The 20277-nt window shown below is 37.3% G+C and overlaps 1 protein-coding gene and 1 non-coding gene across 2 annotated transcripts; both read right to left on the minus strand.

The window, feature by feature from the left end:
• Positions 1-5438: 5438 nt before the first annotated feature.
• LOC114514203 lies at positions 5439-5545 on the minus strand. Its single transcript, XR_003685940.1, has one exon. It is a non-coding gene; the product is annotated as a U6 spliceosomal RNA (small nuclear RNA).
• A 9852-nt stretch (positions 5546-15397) lies between these two features.
• CAPZA3 (capping actin protein of muscle Z-line subunit alpha 3) lies at positions 15398-16297 on the minus strand. The gene has a single exon (XM_028533047.2). It carries the CDS (start codon positions 16295-16297, stop codon positions 15398-15400), a length of 900 nt encoding a protein of 299 aa, XP_028388848.1.
• Between the last annotated feature and the right edge of the window lie 3980 nt (positions 16298-20277).

Below are 20277 nucleotides of genomic sequence, written 5' to 3' on the forward strand. Positions count from 1 at the left end.
TCTGTTGTTTGTGCCAGGGAATCCTGAGAATACATGTGATTCTGTGGCAATGGCACAAAAGCATCTCCAGTATCTATTTGAAAAGTGTCAACTGATCTTCTGTTATTCTGTCATTTCCCAGAAAAATATCACTAATCATTTTACAGCTAAATTCCTTTGAATGCAGCCCTCTGCTGAAGATAAATGGATTTTATCTTTGTGATTTTGCTTCTTCTGACATATTCAGTGAAATATAATAAGTAAAAATTTTCAAATGAATAGTTCAGCAACTTCTTTCTGTTAATTTTCTTTACCATCAGGAAACGAGATGAGGCAGCAAAGTAGAGATGAACAAAATTGAGGATCAGAATGGGGGAAATGGGAGAAGCAGGTAATTTATCTATTCCACAAAGCAGTTTTATTAAAAAATGTTATAATTTTTGTGCAAGTCACAATAAAGCTATTCTATATCTTTATGGTAAGACTTTCATAGTCTACTGACCTGGTAGGAAAATACACTAACTTTGCAATTTCGGTTAGAACGCTCCACTCCTCACAAGTGCTAACCTCTTGATCTCTTTTAGACCATGCCTTGGTACCCGTGGCAGCCTATGAAACCAAACTCATCTTTTCCAGTCACCTCCTAGGCACAACACAGAGATGGATTTTCCTTTCCGATTCCAGCTTGTGCTTATCTTGAGGAATTCAGCCGCAGACACATGTGTGGCATGTCTGGCTTTGTTCACAGCACAGCCTCACCCAGTCCTGGATCTCTGTCTTACACAGCAGACTCTCCACGGCTGCAGGAGCTGGCGATGGAGTGTGGGCGTTTCCCCCTGATGAGTGAGGGGAAGGGAGGAAAAACGCGGGGAAGTATCACTTCCTCTTTGGGGCCTTTAATAAAGTGTATGCTGCTTCTGAATAAGTAAAACAATGTTTAGTTTGTTAACTTTCATTTAGTTTTCTTTGTGCTTGTAGGTATTTATTTGGTTTATTTTAAAAATTTAAAAAAATTTTGTTTCCTTGTTCTCTCGTTTCAGTTCTTTTTCACTCACATATTTATTTTCTTTCATTACTCATTGCCCATGTCTTTTACCTGTGCCGCAGAGGCGACTATTCTAATACATTTCAAGTGTGTTTAAAAATACGTATTTGTGAAAAATGAGTACATTTGTAAGTATCTATTTTTATTTTTTAAACCAGTGTTTTTATTTTATTTTATTTTATTTTATTATTTTATTTTATTTATTTTACTGTTTCAAGTACAGTTTTCTGCCTTTCCCCCCACCCGTCCCCATCCCCTAACCCTCCCCACCTCCCTTGTTGTTCTATCCCCCCTTGTTGTTCTCCATATGTACTTCATAATTGTTCCCGTAAACCCCTCACCCTTTTCCTCCTTTGGTTCACAGCCCGCGCTCAATCCACTGAGCTATGCCAGCCAGGGCTTACCCTTTTCCTCCTTTATCCCTCCCCCTTTCCCTTCCAATCACTGTCAGCCTGTTCTCAATTTCAATGTCTTTGGCTCTACTTTGCTTGCTTGTTCATTTTGTTGATTAGGTTCCTGTTAATGGTGAGATCATATGGTATTTGTCCCTCACTGCCTGGCTTATTTCAGTTAGCATAATGCTCTCCAGTTCCATCTATGTTGTTGCAAAGGGTAGGAGCTCCTTCTTTCTTTCTGCTGTGTCATAGTCCATTGTGTAGATGTACCATAGTTTTTTCATCCATTTATTTACTCATGGGCACTTGGGTTGCTTCCAGTACTTGGCTATTGTAAATTGTGCTGCTATGAACATTGGGGTGCATATGTTCTTTTGCATTGGTGTTTCAGGGTTCTTAGGATATAATCCTAGTAGTGGAATTGTTGGGTCAAAAGACATTTCCATTTTTAGTTTTCTGAGGAAATTCCATACTGTTTTCCATAGTGGTTGTACCAGTCTGCAATCCCACCAATAGTGCATTAAGGTTCCCTTTTCTCTATAACCTCTCCAACATTTGTTGTTTGTTGCTTTGTTTATGATGGCCATCTTGACCTGTGCAAAGTGGTATCTCATTGTGGTTTTAATTTGTATCTCTCTGGTGGCTAGTGATACTAAGCATCTTTCATATGTCTCTGGGCCCTCTGTAGGTCCTCCTTGGAGAAGTGTCTGTTCAAGTCCTTTGTCCATTTCTTAATTGGGTTGCTTGTCTTCTTAGAGTGGAGTCATGTGAGTTCTTTATATATTTTGGAGACCAAATCCTTGTCCGAGGTATCATTGGCAAATATGTTTTCCCATATGGTTGGTTCTTTTTTCATTTTAATACTGTTTTCTTTGGCTGTGCAGAAGCTTTTTATTTTGATTAGATCCCATTTGTTTATTCTTTCCTTTACATCCCTTGCTTTAGGGGACATATTGGTGAAAATATTGCTGTGTGGAATATCTGAGATTTTCCTGCTTATGTTTGTTCTTCTCTAGGACTTTAATGGTGTCAGGACTTATATTTAAATCTTTTACCCACCTTGAATTTATTTTTGTGTATGGTATAAGTTGGTGGTTGAGTCTCATTTTTTTGCTTTATTTAATTTTTTAAAATTTAAATTATATTTTGTTTTATATCCTATTACAGTTGTCCTGATTTTTCCCCTCTGTCCTCCTCCACCCAGCACCCTCACTCCCTCAGGCAATCTCCACAACATTGTCCATGTCCATGGGTCATGCATATATGTTCTTTGGCTAATCCCTTCACCTTCTTGCAACCAGTCCCCAGGTAAGCATCTATTTTTAACTTCTGCATTTGTTACTGTGATATGAGTGGCACCTTGCCTTGTTCTTTGTTAACCTAGCAGTGCACTTTTAAGATGCTCCCATATTGCTCTGTGAGCATTACTTCCTGCTTTCCATGGTGCTCCTTGGTCTGCATCTGCCTTTTAATTCATCAATGCTGGACTTCCACATTGCTATTAACTTCCCAGCACCACAAACCACACTGCTGTGAGCATCTTTACAGACAAGTGTGAGGATTTTGGAAGATAATACATCCAGGAACAATTGCTGAGTCATAGGGTATGCATGCACTTAATCTGAGTAAATAGTGCCAGGTTGCAAAAGCAACGACATCTTTTGTCTAACTTCCCACCAGCAATGTATGAAAATTCCTACACACACACACACACACACACACACACACACTTGTATATGCACAATTACACATCTTCACCATAATTTACTTAAACCAACTTCTGATTTTTGCATTTTAAAATAGATGTAACATACAAATAATAGTTGTTTCAATTTGCATTTCTTTGATTATCCCATGTTTTTTGGAGGTTTTTTCAATTTCATATTCTGTAAGTTATCTGTGTACTTTGCCCATGTTTCTACTGGGATTGCTCTCTTCCAGTTGACTTAACTCCTTGTGTCAAACTGTGTGTGTTTTAGCAGAAGAAGGATAAAATTTATTTCTGTTTTAGAGCTTCTCACTCAAGACCTGTGTAATTTTGTCACTCTTCAGTCACATGAAGACAATGTTAAAAGGCCTTCTAAAAGATATGAGCATTAGTGTTAACTCGATTTATTAAGAAGTTGTATATTATTTTTTTTGTTGATCCCATCCACTTGTAGGCAGCTTGTTGGCAATGTAAATGAGAATGGAACTGTTAAGACTTTCTTGGTTAAGAAAAGTTGCCCAATTATTAGAAGGTGAAGGGAAAAATAAAATGAGCATCTAATCCCACTTCTGTCCCAGTGAACAGCTGAATAAACTGCACCACGGCAAAGGAAATGGGACGGGGTCTTCCTCAGCATCCTCCTTGAAATCAGGGATAGCTCAAGCTTGTCCTTGGGGTCCATCCCCTCATTTATACTCCAAGTTCTGCTTTGAACATTGGAATAATAGGGAAAATAGAACAAAATGTAAAAATAACACTCGACCAGGGCTATAACATTAATTAAAGTTGCATGATGTTGAAAAAAGCACTCAAATTCTCAGGGCCTCACTTCAGGTTCACAATGAATAAATGAAGAGATAAAGTGGTATGAAGGTTACAATCAATTTCTTAGTCATAAACCAAAACCAACCCCCTCAAAAAACTATGAAACTCTCTCCGAGGGTTTAAGGGCTCTCAGAAGCCTTGGACATAACTTAAGACAAGGATGGAATCAGTTGTAAGGAAGTATCTAAAAAGAAAATTCTTTGTAGAAATTAGAACATATAATGATTAATAAAAATATGTTAATTTGGTAGATAAATAATCTTTATCCAATAACCCTGATGTATACTTTGTAATGGATTTTTGAGCACATGTGTGGTATTTTTATGTCAGATTTATAAATCTTATTATATAGGAATAGAAATTCTTAACTCTCTGACAATATGCCTTTTATGAAAAATGGTAAGTTTTCAGCCTACACTAGATTTTCCCAAAATGTGTTCTGTGGAATGTTAATAAGTTTTATTGAAAAGAAGGTCCTATGAATAAACATATTTATTCAGCAAATATTTATTTCTTACCATGTGTCAGGCATTGTTTAGGTTCTAAGGATATTCTGGTAAATGAGATAAACAAAGTTGCTGATGTATAGGTTTGCATTCTGGTGCAGGAAATCAGAACTTTAAAAATCAAATGGTGATGATTGCTATGAACAGAATAAATGTGGCAATGTGGTGAGAAGTTATTGGAAAGGGCCAGTTCTTGAGAGGGGTCTCAGAAAGATAGTATTTGAACTGAGGCTTGAAGGATCAAGAGGAGCTAATGATGAGAAGAGCTAAAGGACATAAATTTTGAGGCAGAGGAAACCAAATACAAAGGTCTTTGTGTAAGAAAGGGTTTGGCATGGAAAAGGCAGAGAAGGGAGCCTAGAAGACAAAAAAGCATTCAGCAAGGAGGAGAGTGATGGTTGGTAAGGTGTGTGAGTGAGGCTGGGCCAGAGGTCCTATGGCCTAGTAGGCCAATACATGAAGACTGAACTTTAAGAGGATTAAATTTACTGGTATGCCTTAGGAATAAGCAGGGGATCCATTTCTATTTTTAAAAGCTCATTTGGCTTTTAAGAGACTAAAAGTTGAAGCAGAGATACCAATTTGGAAGTGGATGATGTTGCACTATTCTGCAAGAAAGGACATGAATTAGATGGTGCCATGAATTAGGATGATAGCAAAGGTGATGAAGGCATTTCTTTGGAGGTCAAACTCAGAGACCTGACAAATAGATGAAGGGAGGAATCAAGGATGATTTCCAGGTAATGCTCAACTGGATATTTTTTTAGAGGCAAACTGTCTCAGAGCCTTTATTATGTTAATGTACATGAGACTCTCCCAGTGGGGGCATATATAACATTTTTGAACTTATTTGTTCATTGAACCCCAGATACTTCTTTTAAACCTTAGGACATCTCTGTGCCTGCATTTTCAGGTTGACATTCACCTGTTGATGCTTTAAAAATTAAAATATTTTGTGCAGAAGTTATCTCTCTCTATATATTTTTATGGAATGCTTCACGATATTGCATGTCATCCTTGTGCAGGGGATATGCTTATCTTTTCTATATCTTTTCAATTTCAGTATATGTGCTGCTGAAGCAAGCACAGTATCTATATTTAAAGGAAACTGCAATAGAGTTTATTTTTTTCCTTCAATGTATCCATCCATTTAATCATTCATCTACCTATCAAACAAATATCTAATAAACACACATTATGTTCCAGATTCTGTAATGGAATCACCAAAGTAAACAAGATCCTTTTCTTCAATGCATATATCTATAAAAATTATTCTTTGAAAATTAATTAAAAAGAAGGAATTGAGTGGTGGGGAGAAAAAATGGAAACAATAATACATTAGTGAAAATGTCTCGCAAAATAATTTTGAAATAGTGTTAAATAAATTTGCAGTAACATAAGGGAGGATGTTGGTATTGCAGTCCCTTAGAAAACAGGAAGCTGAGAAACATCCTTGGACAGGTTGGGAAGCCAGGTCACATTGTTGTTGAGGTTCTGAAGGGTTTGATACAAGGTATTCCTAGGTAAGATGAATACAGTGTGACAATGGATATTGCAGGTGGGTTAGAAGTGCACCCTGGACAAGCCGAGTAAGTTAATGTAGGTGAACTCAAAATGTTCGTAATCAATTTTCTGTGAATAGGTGTGCCCTGGGAGTTAAAGGTAGTTTCAAGACAATGCACTGAATGGTACTATGTAACTATAACATACATAATAAGTATAAATAGCCACTGTCATATTTCTCCTATTTCTTGAGGTTTTGCCATTAGAGATTATGACATTCTGTAAGAATTTCTAGAAATTCTGCAGAGATCAGTTTGATGTTTGATTACTATGGCTAGACATGACTAATTTAATTCCAAAAAAATACTACAGATCCTTCTTCAACTTTAGGCGTTCTATACTATGGTAATAGTTTGGCAAAAGAGCCTGATTTTTTTTATTATTACTTTTATACATCCAGAATAACTGGAGTTGTTGGATTAAAGATTGTTTATAAAAGAATGAGGTATAAAAACAAGTACTGAAGTGAATGTGGGAGCTACTCATTAAGAAACATTAGGATACTCTTCAAGTATCATAGCTAAAAAATGAATAATATTTATAGAATTTTAAATATTTAAAATTCTCATTTCATGACCTTTCTGAAATGAAGGCTGTATTTACATTCTTTTAGGGTCACAGATCCCATTTCTAAGGGATGAAAAAAAAACTATTTAATTAGTAAATTTTGTTTAGACCATAAATTCTTTTTTTCCTTCATATGAGCTTGGAGCAGGAACTTGGTGCTTGCAAAGTGAGGGTAGTTTACATAGTCTACAATAAGGCTGAAAAGTAACTAGAGAGAGAACAGGGTAGTCAGTATTGTGTTTATCACTAAAACAGACTTAGAAAAGCCATTGTATTTATAACCTACATGAGGTTCTTTTTAGGTGAGTGGAAATTGACTAAAATGCCCAGAAAAATTAGTTGAAATCCTTACAAACACATCTTTTATATAGCGTCACAAACTATTACTTATTTGAACTAATGACATTTCTAAATGAACAAATGGATGAAGTGTACTTAGTAAATCCCAGATACTCTAAAACAAAAGCCCTGGAAGGTGTCAGGAAACACATTCAGGTGAATGAATGTGTGTGTATTGTCTTCCACCTTCCCCTCCAAATCCCCTTTCATTTCTTTGCCACACTGCTGCTGGCCTTGGGGGCTGATATGCATGAACTGAATTAATGGACTCTCTTGGCTTCTGTTTTTTTTAAATTTTATTTTAATTGTTGTTGCAGTACAATTTTGTATCTTTTACTCCCATCCCAACCCACCCACCCAGCCCTCCCCTCCTGCCTCCCATTTCCACCTGCCCCTATCGGTTTTATCCATGTGTCTGGTTTTTGATACGGTTTGCCAATAGGGAGCTCTGACAGAAGCGGGAGAAAGTAGAGTATTTATGACCCTGGGTCTCTTGCTAGAGGTCTCCTCATGCCGGCAGTAGCCCCTCACAGAAGGTTACTGTCCTTCCTTTAATGACCCATTATATTGACTCCTCCTTCCAGGTTAATCTTGTCCTAAAGATGTGAATTGTGCTCAAGTTATTCCACTTTCCCTGTGTTTCCAAATCTTTGTAGGTAATCCTTTCCTTATACCTTCTTTGAATTATTCAATTTGTATTTGCATCAGTTTCCTGTTGGGACAAAGACTGATTAAATTTGGAAGACAAATCTTGTCCCTGGAGTTTCCTTAAGGGATCTCTGTATGTCCATGTGGCATATAATAAGACATCAGGGGTGAATTCCCAGGGAAGTATGGTGTGGGAATTCTTTTTATGTGCCAGATGTTATGAAAGATCTCTGAAATGCAAAACTGTACTTCTAATTCTGAGGCATTCCTAAATTAGAATTTTCAAAAGGTGGGCAGTTTGGTTGGATTAAAGATTGATGCTCTCAAAACCTTTTTGTTATCTTTGGAAAATACTGCTTGTGAAATTCTGGCCAGCCTGAGACTGATGGAAATTCTCTTATCTTGAATATTTATTCACCAACCATTTATTGCTCACATAGTATCTGTGAAACATCATGCCAGGAGTGCATTTAACCCACATTTAACAAATAAAATATCAAAGAAGCCATATATTTTGAACTTGGCTGGTGTCACAAAAGTAGTAATTGGTAAAATTAGAATGTGAACTTATGCTGACTCAGAGTTTCATAGATTTCCACAACATTGTACATGAGTGAAACAAAACCGCCTCCTTTAGTCTACTAAGAGAAAGAGGACAAATTGGTATATCTAATGCTGAAATTAGTGTGGACAAGCCCCAAGGCAGAATTAAAGGTAAAATATGTTCACATTTAGGAAATGTAGGGAGCACTTCTGGTGAAGTTTCGGTTAGGCTTCTTGGAAACGATGGTTAAGTGTATTTTGCCCATATTAGATCCATGGGAGAGGTAGGGCCACTCAGATCATGGAGGACCTGGGAATGCTGAGCTAGGGAATTGGAAATGTATCCCCTAGTCAACAGACATCTTTTAGATGTGTTTGATCAAGAATGTGAGTAACAAGAGTGAGTAATCAATTGAGGTTTATAAAAATTAGTTTGGCAGAACTTCATATAATAGATTGGTTATTTAAAGAAATGAGGGCAGATCAGAGAGAATCTGATGAGTGATAAGTAACACATATTATTGATATGGTGTCCAAGGAAATAGATAAAAAATAATTGCAGAGACAGGACTAAAATTAATGACTTATTGAATTTTAGGATATAGGAAGTAAGTTAAAGAGGTCTGAAGTTTTGACCTTGAGTTAATGGCAAGATAGTACTTCCAAGAGTAGAAAAAAATAGTAATTTGCTTGAGGGAGAGAAAGGCAAGGAAGAATAAAAGGTTAGTTCTGGAAATGTTGATTTTGACACTATAAAGTAGAATTTGTATGTGATATTGAAAATGTGGAAGTGAAGCCCAAAGTCAAGTCGATTGGAGTCATACGTATGATTATCTAGTAGATGTCTTTTTTTTTTTACCTATAGAACATGGAGGACTGGGGTTGTAGGACAGCAGAAGGCAGTGTGGGCCAAGGGGGACAGTGCCAACATAGGATATTCTTGGAGCTCCAGTAGAACCGAGAGGTGTGTTTATACAAAGCTCTTCTGGCAGAATGTGGTCAAGGTTGTACCTTAGAATATAGTGCTTACTGACAAACTCAATGATATTTTAAAAATAGAAAATAAGCAACAAAAATAAGGCAGGAGGGAAGAAAAAAATGCAATATTCTATGAAAATGTAAGTTTTGAAGAGCTACTTAATAATAGGCCATAAACAGTGAGTGAGGGTTGGAGTCAAATCAGTACTGTCACACCTGATGAATGCTGTGGAAGTGGGTCATTACTAAAGACCTTGGTGAATGAGGGGCATAATGTCAAAGAAGAGGATAGAGAAGTGAAGTTGGGAGGATGCCTACGTTTGAGTGTTGGGTAGAGGGGAGAAGGAGAAATGAAAGGGTTTAGAGAAGGGGAGATGAAGATGCAGTTACAACCTAGGAAATAAAAGGTTTTCCAGGATAAAGAAATATTCGTGTTCCCATTGATGACAACTGAGGGAAGGTCATTGGAATGAACAATTGTGATACTGAAAACTTTTGAGAAAAGATTTTTATTAGACTGTTGAACTGGAAGCCAGAAGGTTCAGAGTTAAGGCAGTTTGAGATGGTGTCAAGGGTAGGAGTTTTAAAGTGTGACAGGCCCGAATTGGAATCCCCGTTCTGTCACTTACCAGCTGTATCAATTTGGCAAAGTTACTGGAGGTATTCTTAGTTTCCTAAGCTGTAAAAAAGAATTCCCAGTTGTACGACTCTTATAAGGATTCAGTGAAGCAGATGAAATTGCTTGGTAGAATGCCTAGAATAAAATAGTCTCTTAATTAAATCCATTCCTTTAAGAAAATATTAAGCAGTACAGAAGCAAAAAAAAAAAAGGATAATTTTTTTGAAAAGTTTCATAGTGAAAGGACCTGATAAATTTGTAGGGAAGATTTTTTAGTATAGTTGGAACTGAGTGTATTTGTTGATAGACAGAAGCCAAGAAGGGGTTGAGAAAGTGAGGAGTCAAAAATGAAAAAGTGGGAAGGGTTGGGGGGTGGACAGAAAAGGTGAAGGGGATTAAGAAGTACAAACTGCCAGTTATAAAATTAGTCATGGGATATCAAATACATCAATATAGTCAATAATATTGTCATAACTATGTATGGTGGCAGGTGGGTACTAGATTTACAGTGGTGATCAGTTTGTAAGGTGTATAAATGTTGTATACCTGAAACTAATGTACTATTGTATGTCAACTGTGATTGAAAAAAATAAATTAAAAAAGTGAGGAAGTCAACAAGTACCACACACATACAAAAAAAGAACAATGAAAAAGGTAACTGATGATTCAAGAGCCCATGGGACAAAAGATCAAGGATTTTGGATCAAGTGCAGAGGAGAAAGAGTTAATCTTAGAAAAAAATCACACATTATTTTACCTCTAAGAAATTATTTTATTTCTAAGAGTTAATCTTAGAAAAAAACACACTATTAGGAAGGAGAAGAAAGTAGATATATTTTAAGTGTAGAAAAAGGGACCTGTAGGAGCTCTTTTTGACAGCACCACATCATTCAATAAGGGAAAGAATGATAGAAGTAAAGCTTAAGTAGAGTAGAAAAATTTGAAAGCATATCATGAAGAAGGCTATAGGAGTCAATAAAAAAGAATAAATTGATTGCTCATCACCAGTGGAGATCTGTGACTAATGTGGAGTTGAGATGGGTTTCACTAGAATTTAGGAAGCAGTAACCTTTAAGAAAAGTAGTATATCCTAGAACGCTGCTAAATCATCTAAGCACAAGAGTCAGAATCTAAAAGGTATGTCATGATGAGAAAATTGAGGAGGAGGTGCATGCGATCAATCAATAACATAGCCAAAAATTCACCGAGTGGCAGTGACCTAAAAATACTTTTTATATTGCTTCACTAAATCTAATCAACTACAGGGACTTCATAAATATCTTGAGAGTCTAACAGTAGCTTTATCTGATTATCCAAGACCTGTGTGATATGTAGAAGTGAGCAGCTGGGTACTGTACATCGTGCTGAAGGTTCAAACAAAGAAGGAATGCTGAATGAAGCCTGCTTTAATCTTAAGGTGAGCCCGAGGCTAGGGTATATCTTGGGACAGCAGGGACCCACCCTGACATTAAGGGCAAGTGTAGGGAGATATGTTCCTCATGGGTCTCTGCTTGAGTAAAGCATGATGTAGCCATTCAACTAGCTCACTGGACTAGCCCGCTAAGGGGAAAGGGCAGAAAATCCTTGACAGAGGATTATGTAAAATTGGAAGAAATATATAACTTTTGAAGAACTTGATTTTATTAAGCTTGGGGAACTCTCCATTTGGACTGGGGAGAAAAACAAATGTTTTCTTCGGAGCAGGAGACACTCACCAGCAGCTTCAGGATGCAATCCACTGCCTTAGAATGAGATCACTCCATCCTTGGAGTCCTGCAGAGGAACACATGGTTTCTAAGGGGACAACAGGTATTGATAGTTTACAAAACTGTAAGGCCAGTTAAACCTCCCATGCTTCATATCCTTGTTCATTCATTCATTCATTCATTCATTCATTCTAGTACCTACCATATGACAGATAATAATGGACTATGTACTTGGGATAGACAAAGTCCTGATTCTAAGGGGACTTACATTCTAGTTGGGAATAGGATTAGCAGGGAGAGGATACTGGAATATTAAAAAAATACTACACTGAGTCTTCAGGATCAGAAGCACTTTGTGTGTGTGTATGTGTATGCCAAGGCATGCATGTGTGTATGTGTTCACAGTGTAGGTTTAAACCTAGAGATATGTGTGTGTGCGTGTGTGTGTGTGTGTGTGTGTGTGATAGAGGTACAGAGGAGAGTTAGTTATTGTAGATTTCCTGGCTATACCAGCCTCCACCTAAAGACAATAACTACCAAATAATATCATTATGGGAATGCTGTTAGTATAATGTAAGTTAGTGAAATGCCTTTTTATTTATTTTGCATTGTTTTAAGATTTGTTGTCTATCAAAGAAAAAATTTGATATTCAAGATTACTACTGTGAGCTAGACACTCGCTTTTGCTATTGATGGGATTATAAATTGTGAGATCTTTCTAGAAAGCAATTTGTAATATCTATTATGAGCATTAATATGTTTATATCTTTTCAATATGCAATTTTAGGTAATTTATCTCAAGGGAAATAATCCACAATGTGGGCAAAGCTTTATGCATAGAAATACTCACTATAGCCTAATTAATAACAGAAATAAAATGCTAAAAACTTAAATTATGTATGAATAACAGTTGCCTTGCTATGGTTCATGAACAATATGAATAGCTTGTAAATAATTAAAATTATGTTCTCACGGAATTTTAATGGCATGGGACAATATTTATAATACAGGAAATTATGGATAAAAATCAGGATATAATTTTTTACATGCTGTATATCCTGAATATTTAAAACAATTCCATAAAGTTGAATAGAAGAAAATAGCCCAAAATACATTTTCTATGATTTGTACTTGTGAATACCAATAAATATTATTTTTAAAACCCTGTGCTAGAGTAGAAGCTAAATGCCTCTGTGATTGTCCCATAAACCATTGAGTCTTATTCTGGAATGATCTGGGAAACCAACACTTACATATATAACTATAATATCAATTCAAATTTTCTCTAAAGAATTTGTCAGATGGGTATATTTTAATGCAATGAGAGCAAGTTTTTGGCTGCCTTTCTTTAGAAAGTTTTTTTTTAACTTCTTAGCATGATAAAGGTCCATGGTTTCTTGCACAGTGAATCTAGTGAAAGAGTAGAATGACCTTGTTGGGCAACAGTTTTATAAGGAATTATTTTAAATAAGTAATTAGAAAGCAGAGATGCATTATTTTCAGATTAGAACAATATTTCTTAAAATGTGGTTCTTGGACCCCCTATTTAAAATATAGATGTCTTTACAGAGGGCCCAGAGACATATGAAAAGACACTCAGCATCACTAGCCATCAGAGAGATGCAAATTAAAACCACAATGAGACACCACTTCACACAGGTCAGGATGGTCATCATTAACAAATCAACAAACAAAAAGTGTTGGAGAGGATGTGGAGAAAAGGGAACTCCAGTACACTGTTGATGGGACTGCAGACTGGTGCAGCCACTGTGGAAAACAGTATGGAATTTTCTCAGAAAACTAAAAATGGAAATGCCTTTTGACCCAACAATTCCACTTCTGGGATTATATCCTAAGAACCCTGAAGCACCAATCCAAAAGAACCTATGCACCCTAATGTTCATAGCAGCACAATTTACAATAGCCAAGTGCTAGAAGCAACCTAAGTGCCCATCAGTAAATGAATGGATCAAAAAACAATGGTACATTTACACAATGGAATTCTATGCAGCGGAAAGAAAGAAGGAGCTCCTCCTACTCTTTGTGACAGCATGGATGGAACTGGAGAGCATTATGCTAAGTGAAATAAGCCAGGCAGTGAGGGACAAATACCCTATGATCTCACCTTTAAGTGGAACCTAATCAACAAAACAAACAAGCAAGCAAAGTAGAGCCAAAGACATTGAAATTAAGAACAATCTGACAGTAACCAGGGAGGAGGTAAGAGGGGATAATGGCGGGGAGGGGAAGGGTTTTCAGGAACAACTATGAAGGACACATGGACAAAACCAAGGTGGGGTGGAAGCAGGGGAGGGAGGTGGGAAGGGCTGAGGTGGAGGGGGAGTAAATGAAGACAACTGTACTTGAACAATAAAATAATTAAAAATAAAATAAAATATAGACCTCCTAATCTACTAAATCAGAATCTGAGGATGGGTAGTGGGAAACTGTATTTTTTAAAGGTACACTCTGGGTAATTCTTCTGAGGTTTCTAAGAACCACCAGTTGGAAAAGAGAGGTTTGAGATTTAGAAATTCTTACATAGGATCTTCTCTGCTCCAACACTTATTAAGTAGAATTAGGCGTTTTCTCAATTACATGGTTGTGAAATATACTTTGCTTCCTGGATAAGTCAGAACTGGAGAATAGAGCCTATCTACTGTTCTTCTGCAATCTTCTTAGAGAGGCTTAGATTTGGAATTCTTTAGGAGTAGATGCAAGTGGTCAGTAACATTGCTGAGAATGGTAATAGGGTGTAGGTAATTTTTCTTGGCTGGAAAATAGCAGTCCACCAGTTCCAGTTCCATTCGGGGTGTCCTTTGGCTGGAAAGCTTCTTGTCTAAATCACAGTTTACAACTCTTGAGGAAACAGGCCTCCATGAAGAGCTGTGATACCCTAGCAGGGGAGTCCAACCTGTGGCCTGCGGTCTACATGTGGCTTAGGATGCCTGTGATTGAGGCCCAATACAAAATTGTAAATTTATTTAAAACATGTTTACCACTCACCAGCTTTAATTAGTGTTTGTGTTTTTAATGTGTGACCCAAGACAATTTTTCTTCTTCCAGTGTGGCACAGGGACACCGAAAGGTTGGACACCCCTGCCAGAGGTTAAGAACACAAGTGCTAGAGTCAGACACACCTGCCACTTGTTATGTACCTGGAGAAACTAACTCAAAACCTTAGATTCTTCTTATGTAAAACTGGGTTACTACCAGTACAAGCCTAATGATCAAAAATTGTCTGCAAATCATTTAGCACAGGGTCTGGCATAAAGCAAGAATTTATAAATGCCTGTCGTGATGACTTCACAAGAGGTTGACTATATAAATTTGGGAGGTCAAGCTTTTTCAGTTGATTTCTCAAAGACCTTGTTAATTACCAGAAAAGCCTAGTGATTTGAGGAACTTCAAATTCTGTGTGTGTGTGGGGGGGGGGGGTGTTAGCAGTGGATCCAAGTTTACTAGTAATCCTCAATGTGAGCTACATTTTTTTTGATATCTATTGGTTTTATCTAACCTTAAAATGTCACTTATTGAAAGTCACCCTCTCAGGGTTGGTTATAGGACTCACATTGAATAATGCGAAGTGTCATTTGCACAGTGACTGTCATTTGCATACCTTCTATGGTTTCAAAGAGAGTAAAAAGTCATTCGTACACACACATGCACACACGGGGCCTTAACCTTGACCATCTCCAGAATACTTCTGGAGCATCCCATTCTATAAAGCCATTTTTGTTTCTAATAAATGTCTCTGGCTTTATGGTAGTCACTACCATGAAACACATTTACATAACCCCTTTCTTGCCTTATTGACAAATATTTCCTGAGTAAACTCACTTGTTACACTTCTCCCTAAGTTAAACTTTCATTGGCTAAGTTACAGGTGTCTCTTGTGGTGTCTTAACTTTGGGAAAACAACCATCCCCCAGAAACACGACTAAACCAAGGCAAGACAATTACCAGGAGCGATCATTTATATTATCCAGTTGCATAGCACACTTCTTGAATAAATGACATATCCTAATTTAGGATACATCACCAGATTCAGGTCAGACAGTATCCTCTGCCAGTCAATAAGAGTGCGGGTCACTGGGAGATCTCTTCGTAGAATTCTTCTCAGGGCTTCATTCGATAGCTCCTGCAATTCTTCCATGACTGCAGCTTGAAATTTATTCTCTTGCTCTTCCACAAGCCTTGAAAAACAGAGAGCCAGTTGAGCTTGGTTCACTATTTCCATGCTTTCTTTCAGGTCCTTGGAGATTTCAATATGAAGGTTGACATTCTTGAAGAAGTGAGCTTGCACAAAAATTCTGCCTGTGACTTGGGTTAGAAATGGATTTACCTGGAAAATCCACTTAGATTTCCAAAGGCCATTCCAGAAGTTTCCTGTTTCATAACTGTGATCTTCAATGCAAGCTATCAAGAACTCTCTTTTTTTAACAGTTTTTCTTAGCACGTTGCAGTTTCCTGTTGGATAGTGATCGCACACATACAGTTTTAAGGCACACAGAACAACATGTCTCAGGTACTCTGTCTCATTCCGAAGGATACCGTGACTTCGGATATCTTTTAACTGGTTTTGAAGCAGATCAAATTTGAAAGAAAGTTTGGTGTGATAGTCAAAAAATCGGAAGTCACCCACTACATTATGGTGAGACAAGAGGACTGGATTTCCATCGATGCTGAGTGGTACATAATATTTTTGGCAGTGTTGATGGCCTGCACACTCACCTTGATGGAACATGAGTTTTTCATCACGGATAAGCAGACAGAGATCATCAAAGGCATTCACAAATTCCCCTGGAGGAGCCTGTATTAACAGTCTGCGGATTGCTTTTTCTTTCTCTTTCTTACTCATAATAGTACGTGACATGTTTGGTTTCAGCAGAAGCAAAGCTTCTGAAATAAAGAGTGTTCAAAGGATGAGAAAACATTCCATGAGTCACTTTTCCCATCAAGGTGTTCAATATTCAAGCTTAAGATTACTGTGTCTAACCATGAAAAAAGTCTTGGCAAGCAGTGGGTCTGCTGATGAAGTCATAAAGAACATTTCTCTATGAAATGTGTTACTCTTGATGATATCACAATGGGTGCTCAGAAAAAAAAAAGGATAGTCAGTCACCTGACAGCATGGTGCCCAACCAACCAATTATCTCTATTTTGAAGATATTAAGAACTTAATCTCCCTGGCAGCATTCTTCAAAAGTGGTGTGTCTCTGTATACATTATGTGTTGTCAGGGATATAGAGGAGCAGCCGAGTTGCTGGAGAGTGCTTTGCAGCATTGTGCATCTTCTGGGATCGCACTGGCGTTGATTTACTAATCTGGCTATCAGAATATCTCTTAAATCTACTGGAAAGCATGGTGTGATGAAAAGTTTGAGGTCTTTAAACAAGATAGCAAAAGTCAAATGAGATTTGATGCAGTTCACGGAAAAGTGCCGGACAGCAGGAGATGCAGCATTTACAAATATTGTTGGTTTGGAGATGGTCAGGACATAAGCAATAAGCCAGAAAGTTTCAAGGGCAGTGAAGTGCAAGGACCAGAACTTGTGTATAGTGTCTGTGGGAGTTAAGTGTGAGTTAACTCCAAATAACAAAGACAATGAATCACTGTGCATTTTCTCCTTTCTCTCTAGGAAAGGGGCAGTGACTACAGCTGATGAGTATCGTGAAATTCCTTTCCTGCAAAGGGGCAGAGTTAATTCTATTTGGAACCCGTGACAACACCTAAGGCGGAGAGACTTCTAAACAATGAAAAGAGGAACAATAGGTCATGAAAATATGGAGAACAAATATCCATTCAAAAGTCCTTTCTATTCTTTCCTCTTCTTCCTCTTGTTTTTTCCCCCTTTATTCCCTTCTCATTCCTTTTGAAGACTCCTGAATGTAAGCAAACCCCTCTCACTTATGTATAGACTTATTCCTTCCATATGCATCCTGAGCTTTTCTGAGTTTCCCTAGCTTCTTGTATTTTTTCCTTATAAGAACACGAGCTTTACCACAGTAAGTCTTAGCCATTAAATGTAAAGGCTTCTCATGAATTCTGACAATCTGAAATTGGGTGGCCCATTGAACAGTCTTAACTACCTTTCAGGGTTTTAGACTGTCCTGTTCTTTTCAACCTTAGTTTCTCAATTTGAAGTGGTCTAGTTTTTGTATATCTGTAAATAATTAGTAATCATGATTGTTTTATTTTCCTCTTTCACTCTAAATATATGGTCATTATGGCATTTTAAACCCTTTTTGATGTTACTTAAAATGTTGCTTTTGGAGCATGTGTGTAGCTGGATATTGGCTAACGAAGTAACCCTACCAGATATGGCTACCATTTACTGAACACTCAGTAGCAGAAACCGTGTTCAGTGATGATTATGAACTCAGATAATGTCCTCACCTTCTGTAAGGATTAATGTGACCACTTCTCAGATGAGGAAGCTGGAGCGGAAGGAGGTTGGGAGATAGGGATAGCTCGAAGTCCAGCTGTCTCCAAAGTCCATTTCTTTAGGCAATTGGCTGAATTTCCCAAGTAGTAACTTGATTTCATAAATGTTTCTTTTTATTTCCCTATCATTTTCATTGTGTCATGCCCTTTCATACCTTTACTACAGAATAGTACCTGCTTAGTTTTGTTTTAAATGTTATTTATCATAGAATTACCCTGTCATTTAAGCTCAAGGTAGGTAGACTATCCTTTAAAAATAAAAATAAACTGGAGAGCAAACAATTATTTCTTTAGGCATTTTAAGTACTTGATGACTTTCTGTGAGAATTTCCTTAACATCATTTTCTGTGTTTCATACGTGGTTTCTGTCGATGATTCGAGATGACTTTAGAGGTGGAAAAATTAACCTAGCAAGAACTCTGAAGTTACTTGAAAAATTAAATATTCCATGTAATCATATTCATGTGAAACAGGTTTTTAAGGTGAGATGCTATCCTCCTCCTGCCTACCCTCCTCTAGAAAGAACTTAACCTGGTATAACCAAATATTGATAGCTGCTTGGATGCTTTATGCAGAAAATACATATGAAAAATTCCTGTCTTAAGAAGTAAAGCAATAGATTATGCTAAACTTATTTATAATCAACTTAGAATTTATGTAAGAAGATAAAACAAGGTGTCTGTAAAATTTGAAATAATACCAGGTTATCAGGTTAGAACAATCTGCTGAGTATACAGGAATGTTCACATTAGATTAGTATCAGTCATGTGATTAGATTAAAATCATATACATGATAAAATGATAAATTGAATGTCAGTGATTCATAGAAAAATGGGTAATCTTGAGAAAAATTGTATTTTACTCACTTCAAAGAAGAAAATCATGCCAAAAGTTCTCTCTGTTTAGAGAAGATCTAGTGGAAAGGGGCCTGGCTCACTTCTGCCAGGAGAGGACCGCTGGCGAGAGGACAGAGGGAAAGATCATAAAATAAGTCCTGTTGAGCTGAGCTTTGTAAATTTTGCCACTGGCAAATTTCTTGGTGAATCAGACAAGACTACTAGACTGGCCAATGTGGTCTAGTTAGAAATTCTGATTTTGATTTTTGGAAGTAGGCAGCCTGATAACACAACCTATGTTGAAGTTGTTATCACGCACAAGCTAGGAAGCTTGTGTTACCTTCCTTGCAAGCTAAACGGGTAGTCTGGTATAGTTTCACAGATTCCGGCAGAGGCAGGCTTCCTGTTCAGAGAAAAAAGATAGCTTGTTACTCACAAACATAGCAATTGCCAGAGTGTCAGGATTTGGGTGACATTTTTCTAAGTGCCAGTTCCCAAAGTGTGATGTGAGTTGGGCCAGGTGACCTGTACAATGAATACAAAGGGTTGCATTACTAGAGAGCAACCTCAAGCTTAGGGGACCCAGAATTTTTATTAGGGGCAGTAAGCCTGTCTGACCTTGGCTGGAAGGGTGTCATTAGCATTATCACTGTGGATAGCAAACAGAACTACTCCTCTGGAAGGAGATACTATCTCTTCATTATGTAAACATCCTTGAAAAGCTAGTCCTTGGGAAAGGATATTGGTGCCTCTGCTCAGGAAAGTGTAGAAACCCAAGACTGCTGGAGAACTGCCTCCCACCCAGCGCTTCTCTCACTGAGATGTAGCTCCCATATTTACAGACCATAAGTGGGAAGTTCAAAATGGAGAAGCTGCACTTCAGTAGGCTGCAGTAAAAGACAAAAGTTTCAGAGTTATTACAACAAATCCATGTAATTTGTGCTGCAAGGAGCTATCAGAATTTTAATCTATTCATGTCTGATAATGCATCTGAAGAACTTAAGTTTTTGTGCAAGACCTTTACACATAGAAATTTCCCTCAGTGGTATTGTCCAAAGGGGGAAACAGCTACATGCTTTCAGGTTTAATAAGCTGCACATTCAACACAATCTAGATGTAGTAATTAAATTTCTATCAAATGCGAAATACTGTAAGTCTTATTCAGTGATTATCAGGTTGCTTTCAATTATCTGCCAGATAGAGATATCTATTTGAAATGCGCTTGAGTGACATGCATGCCATATTCAAAAGCATTATGTAGAATGCTCAACAGTTATAGCAAGTAAAGAAATAACTCACTAATGAAAAGTTACGATTATTCAGACACAGCAAGGCTAAAGGTCTATTTTGTTTAGTAAAACCTTTTTGAGGTGGCTATGAAAACAATGTTAATTATAAAAATGAGAGAGGGAGAGATTGCCTAAGATACTTAAAAAAATCTCTTTAAACTGACTCTAAATACTTTAGAAGCATAAACTACATATAAACAAGGTTTATGACTATGACAAACCATTCTTTTTTTGTTGTTGTTCAATTACAGCTGCTCCCGTTTTCCCCTGTTGCTCTCCCCTGC

The sequence above is a fragment of the Phyllostomus discolor genome, chromosome 2 (assembly GCF_004126475.2).
Source record: "Phyllostomus discolor isolate MPI-MPIP mPhyDis1 chromosome 2, mPhyDis1.pri.v3, whole genome shotgun sequence".
Lineage (NCBI taxonomy): Eukaryota > Metazoa > Chordata > Mammalia > Chiroptera > Phyllostomidae > Phyllostomus > Phyllostomus discolor.

Excerpts from the sequence above, each read along its gene's own strand:
- CAPZA3 (XM_028533047.2), bottom strand. The coding sequence starts at position 16,297 with ATGTCACGTACTATTATGAGTAAGAAAGAGAAAGAAAAAGCAATCCGC.